General features: G+C 46.1%; 1 protein-coding gene across 2 annotated transcripts in view; it reads left to right on the forward strand.

The window, feature by feature from the left end:
* The first annotated feature begins 5436 nt into the window (after positions 1–5436).
* ppfibp2a (PPFIA binding protein 2a) overlaps positions 5437–5655 on the forward strand; it is a 27142-nt gene continuing 26923 nt past the window's right edge. For both annotated transcript variants that reach the window (XM_083650493.1, XM_083650494.1), the window contains exon 1: positions 5437–5540. In XM_083650493.1, coding sequence (XP_083506619.1) covers positions 5493–5540 — 48 coding nt within the window. In that variant the 5' untranslated portion in view covers positions 5437–5492. The remainder of the gene's footprint in view (positions 5541–5655) is intronic.

A 5655-nucleotide genomic window follows, 5' to 3' on the forward strand; every position in this document is an offset into this window, starting at 1 on the left:
TCAAACTGCTTTATCAATAGAAGGCTGATAAAAGACAAAGTTCAAATGTAATATAAAAGCAAAATGCATTGCACTAAAATAATCAAATCAAGTAAAATAAAAAGATAAAAGAACACACATACGGTACTCCCACTCCCACTGTTGGATGCACATTGTGAGTGAAACCACATGTTTCGCTGCCAAAGGCAGATGAGAATCATTGCTTCTCCTCTTGGTCAAAAGCCTCACCGTCCACAAATGGATGAGACTCATACCGGGTAAACCCTTGTAGTTAAACTGAATCTGAGTATGCGGGTGTTCTTCATCATTTTAATTAATGATCTTATTGTTCATTTTAAACTTGATTTAATGTTTTTTTAATGTCTCAAGTTTAAAAGTAACAATACGATCGCTAATTAAAAAGCTATTGTTTTGACATTTTGACAGGGCCTGAATTCGATTTTGAATGAGTTGTAATGGAAACAAAGAAACACAAACAATTCTAAATTGGAGTTTCACTCTCAAGTGGATGCAAGTGCTGACAATGGCTCAGGCTCCGGCCACAAAATGAGAGGCGAGTTTAAACCCAGAAGCCACAAATGTACATGGATGTCAGGCCAGCTGTTGTTGCTTTGCTGTAAGGGATCTAAGACAAGCAACAGAGCGGAGCAGTCTCAGTAGCTAGAGTGCACTCTGTAGCTACTCTCATCAGGGTCAACTTTGCCTTTCTGTGGAAGATCTCTATCATCTTCTTCTTCTCCTCCTCCTCCTCTCTCTCTCCTTCATGCCCTCCCGTCCTCTTACCTGTGAATGAGGATCTGCTAGTGCTGCTTTTTAAGATAGCGTGTTGCCATGGCGTCAAATGCCAGCCACATGTTACAAGCTGCCTTGGAGCAAATGGATGACATTATCGCTGGTAAGAGTTTCTATTTCCTTATCAGACCCTTGGTGGACTGCCCAGTTTGTAATCGCTGGCCAACAATAAAACCAGCACTATACTCTCCCACATGATTTGGCTCAGGGGCATTCACGATGCAAAAAAAAAAAAAAAAAAAATCTGGTGATTTTAAATATAACAAGAGCTATAATTAGAATTTAGAACTAAACTTTGTGTTTCGGTTTGGATGGGAAGCTGCTGGGTTTATTTGAATTGGAGAGGCTTGAGGGAAACAAACTGATCAGGTTTTGATTAGATACTTTAGAGATGCTTTGAACTGGGTTCTGTCTTCAATTTCCTCTCTCTCTGTCTCTCTCTCTTTTCTGCCTTTGTAGTTAATTTACTCTTTCTCCATCTACTTGAAATACCTTCTTTCCATTTTATGACTCACGAGTGACTTCCCGGTGTTTTCACTTTCCCCGTTTTCTAGTAGAGGTGATACATGTTAGCTGCTGCTATTTGTCACTTCCACAGATGTCATGTTGTTGTTTTTTTTGTACAGGGTCAGAAAGCAAGGATCTATTAATAGTTATTAATAGTCTATTAATAGAACCATCATCCCACTGCTCTGAGGGACTGAACCAAATAACATCACACATTAACCCTGATTCAATCAGGAAAGATAGTGAATCCTTTACGTAAAATGATGATTTATTACGCAGACAATAATGAAATGCAGATGATATAATGCAATTTAATTATGGTCAATAAAGTCTGGCGCTCAGACTCTCTAGGGAAATTTTGTCATCAAAGGGCACAGCCCTCAGCAGCATCTACAGTATATCCCCCGTAGAGTCTAGACACCGGTGGTGGTGATGGCTGATATGATGACTCTCCTGAGACTGATGAAGCTGATGAATCTGCCAAGGCTGGGGGGAGATGGAGAGGTGGAGGGGAGCGTGTTGACAGCGGCATGAAGTTGAGCAGTGATAGGGACAATTTAAATCACATTAGCCTTTATTTGGACAATCACTAATATATTCATATACATTTTCATTGAAGTTGCACATAGTTATTGTACATAGACAGATGTCATATTCAGATAGCCTGTAGCGTACATTGGCAGCTCCTCACACTGTACCCTGTCACTATGTCCCGTACAGAGCCAGAATACCAAATAGGTTGTCTGCAGATTAGCCTTCAAATGTGCATCAAGACAGATGTAATCTGATGTGTGTCCTATAAGTATGTTTGACTTTCTGTTCATTGCATGTACACCTGTGTATCCATTTGTGAATATACAAGAGTTGGCCAAGATCTATGTTAATACATAATTTAAGACGACTTCTGACTCCTGGCTCCATCTTTTGATCACAAGTGGTTTTCTTCAAGTGGTTCACACTGTTTACCTTTTGGCTGTCAATTCTATTCTATAACAAGCAGACTAGAGTGGATAGAGAGACACATTTAAACAGATAGCAGTGCGATGATTAGCTACCATGCAGGTGTGCAATGGAGGTGTGTCGCTATGTTATTGGATTGAGACCGCGGGTGATGTGAACAGCTGATGTCTCAATTGACGCCCCGGGAAAATGACACCAAAAATGATGAGTGAGCAAGCATGAGAGAAATGAGAGGCAGGGTGATATGAGAAGTGAATTACAGCATAAGCATGCAAAAGATTGTCTTCCTGTCTGAACCTCCGTTTAACTACATTATTGAAGCTTACGCTAGCATTAGTGTACTACCAAGTATTGAGTCTTAGCCTACATGTCCATTCCATTTTGTCCATCATGTGTTACCTTTGAATTAACTTTGGAGAGAACAGCTATGGAAAGTATGTAGCTATCTTTAGCATGATGCTTACTAGAAGAAGAAGCCAAGCCACACTGCTCAGTAGCCTATAGGTCATTTGTCACACTAAAGGCCACAACAGACTCGTCCGTCCGCCTCAAATTGGAGCCGTCTTGCCGTCTGCCGGCGCCAGCGAGCCCTACATGCTAGGACGTCACTACACCCTCCCTCCTCCCACCCTCCCTCCTCCTGTGGAAGCTCCGTGGGAAAATGGCGGCGATTGAGTGCCAGGCAGTCTGAATGAAATTTAAATGGGACGTTCCCAAATCTATGTATTAAATTCTAAAAAACGACCCTCAACATTTGGGAAGGCTAAGCCACACAACTAGTTCGTTATAATCTAACGTCATGCTTCGGAGCCGACTTTACGACGATGAGGACGGTAAGGACTCAATCACATCAGGTCTCCGCTCACTACCTCGGAGATCTCTGTTACAGGCCCAAGGCAACGGCCAATCACAACTCTCGTGCAGCTGACGTCACGCACGTATCGTCGCCGCTGATTTACATTTTGGAGCAGCCCCCGTCAGCCGACGGCGCCCCCTCCCCGCATGACGGCGTCCACCCGCCGTCATACGGGGAGGGCGGGGCGAGGCTCTGACGGACGAGTCTGTTGTGGCCTTAAGGCTTTTTAGAGCAGAATAGTGCCCTCAAGAGGTCATTTCAGGGACTATTCCCACTGAGGATATAGAAAGTACAGACACCCAACAGCAGGATGCAATAATATTCAAGATCTCTCCAGAGTAATCTAGTAAGAGAGTGGGGTCAGCGGAGGTCCAAAATGCGTAACTCAGTAGTCAATGAATAGCCAGGAAGGAGGCTCGCGCTACTTTTGAATGCTAAAATAAAGCTGATAGTGTACAATTTGATTCTTTAAATGTCGGACCCTTTCAAAGTACATCACAAACTGTCAATTTTGCTGCAACTAACGCGACAGCGCTGCTTAATCCAGAACCTTACTCCCGGGAACTCTTGAGAGTACAAAAGAGTACACTTCTACTGTATATACACGGCTCTGGATCTCTAAGAAACCTATTCTATTACCTATATGCTGCAGGGCTTAACCGTGTTTAACAACCCTCTGCTCGGCTCGCCTTGTTGTGCCGTACGTTTGATTTCCTCAGAAGTCTCTTATTTCCCTCAGGCTCCATGTCGGCTGGTATTGAAGGGCTCTGCAATGCCCTCATGGGGTTGAGTGGCCAGGGTCACCGCTCCCCAGAGTTTCGCTCAAAGCCAGCGGCCCTCCCCCCACGCGCGGACCCTGCCCTCAGGGCTCTCCAGCTGACTGAGGCCCTCAGGGCAATGCTGGTGGGCCAGGGGAGCGCAGAGGAACAGGAGACTCTCAGGAAGCAGGTCTCCGTCGACACGGCGAGCGCCATACTGCAGTGGCTGGAGAGAGGCAAGGTGAGTAGGCCTTCAAAACCACAGCCAATCAGGACTCGTGTTTCACTCACAACTCACACCAACACATCACAGGGTGGTTGAAGAACAGGCTTAGTCAGACTGAGAGAGTGATTCACACATTGGCCGAGAAGAGCAGGCTGTGCAGTGCAGTTTAAAAACACACTGGTATTATAGGTCCAGATCATAAATGGCATGGTGATCATCAGGTAGCCTACGGTTGCATTGGGAAACTGTTAGTATGGTGCTGTTGGCTCCATGGAGATTTATTGGTTGTGTTATGTTGGTCTTTGTTCCCGGTCCGGTCATCTCCGCCTGGAGGGTTCCTCCCCCCCCGCCCCTCTGCTCAGGAGCAGTGAGCAGCAAACTGCACCGCTAATGAGATCCAGAGCCCCTGTTCAGACTAGTTATACCCCCTCTTCTTGCCTTCTCCTCTTCTTGCCTTCTCCTCTTCTTGCCTTCTCCTATCCCCTCTTATTTGCGTCATTCGTACGCATACCCCCGGTATAACTCCTCTCTTCCTTTGTCTGCAACCATTACTTGTTTGTCGGATCCCCGTTTTCCTCCTCCAGTATTTCCAGTGTTCCCCTCTCTTATTTGGATATCCTCAACTTCAACTCTACACTCTCCTTTCCAGCTGCAGTTCCCGTCGCTGCCTCCTCCTCCTCCTCCTCCCCCTCCGCTGCTGCTGCTGCCGTCTTTTACTGACTTGATCTTGCCCTGCTGCACCACATCTGACAAGCATGTGCTGCAGAAAGTTTCCTCTCTCCTCCTGTGCCCCTTTAGAAAGCCCCACCAAATGAGCTGCAGCCAGAAGGTGCTTCAGACAGAGTGGAAGAACGAGCAGCACTCGACAGACAGAGGCAGAGGAGAGAGAGAGAGAGAGCGAGAGAGCGAGAGGCTGGACAACTAAAAGATAACACTTGAGATACAGGAGAAGAAATGTGACAAATAGTGAGGCAGTTTGAGTGTATTTGAGACACAGAGAGAGAGAGAGAAAAGAGAGGGAGCAGGGGAAAGAGAGAGGGGGAGAGAGAGCGGTATAGAACATAAGAGAGAGGAGAAGAAAGGGAGGGAGAAGAGCCAGCTGGCATAGTTTTGAGTTCTACTGTATGGCTCAGCTCGAGAAGCTCTGCCTGCCCAGACTCTAAACCACACAGATCCAGACCAAGGTCTTCCCAGCAGCACTCTCTGCAGCTTGAAGATGGAGGCTCGGTGAACGCAGAAGAGTTGGATTCATCAGGAAGAGCAACAAGAGTTGTTGAGTTCCAGTGTTGGCTCTTTGCTGTGGAGCTCACACTGTAGCTACCACAGGCTGATCAACCTACTGCTCTGCGATCTCATAGAAGGACTCACAACCGCTGTACAATGGGCCTGCAGAATGGAGCATGAGATTGATTTCTATAAACATTTTGCCTGGCTTAGAAAGGTAAGAGACTCTCCTCTTGCATGCCTCCTCTTGGTATCTACTGTAGCACAGTTGTGCAAAGTGTGTTAGCCGCCCCCCCCCCCCCCCCACCCCCACCTCATGTGTTGTTGTTTTT

Source organism: Poromitra crassiceps (genome assembly GCF_964638095.1).
Source record: "Poromitra crassiceps genome assembly, chromosome: 14".
In the NCBI taxonomy this organism is placed as follows: domain Eukaryota; kingdom Metazoa; phylum Chordata; class Actinopteri; order Beryciformes; family Melamphaidae; genus Poromitra; species Poromitra crassiceps.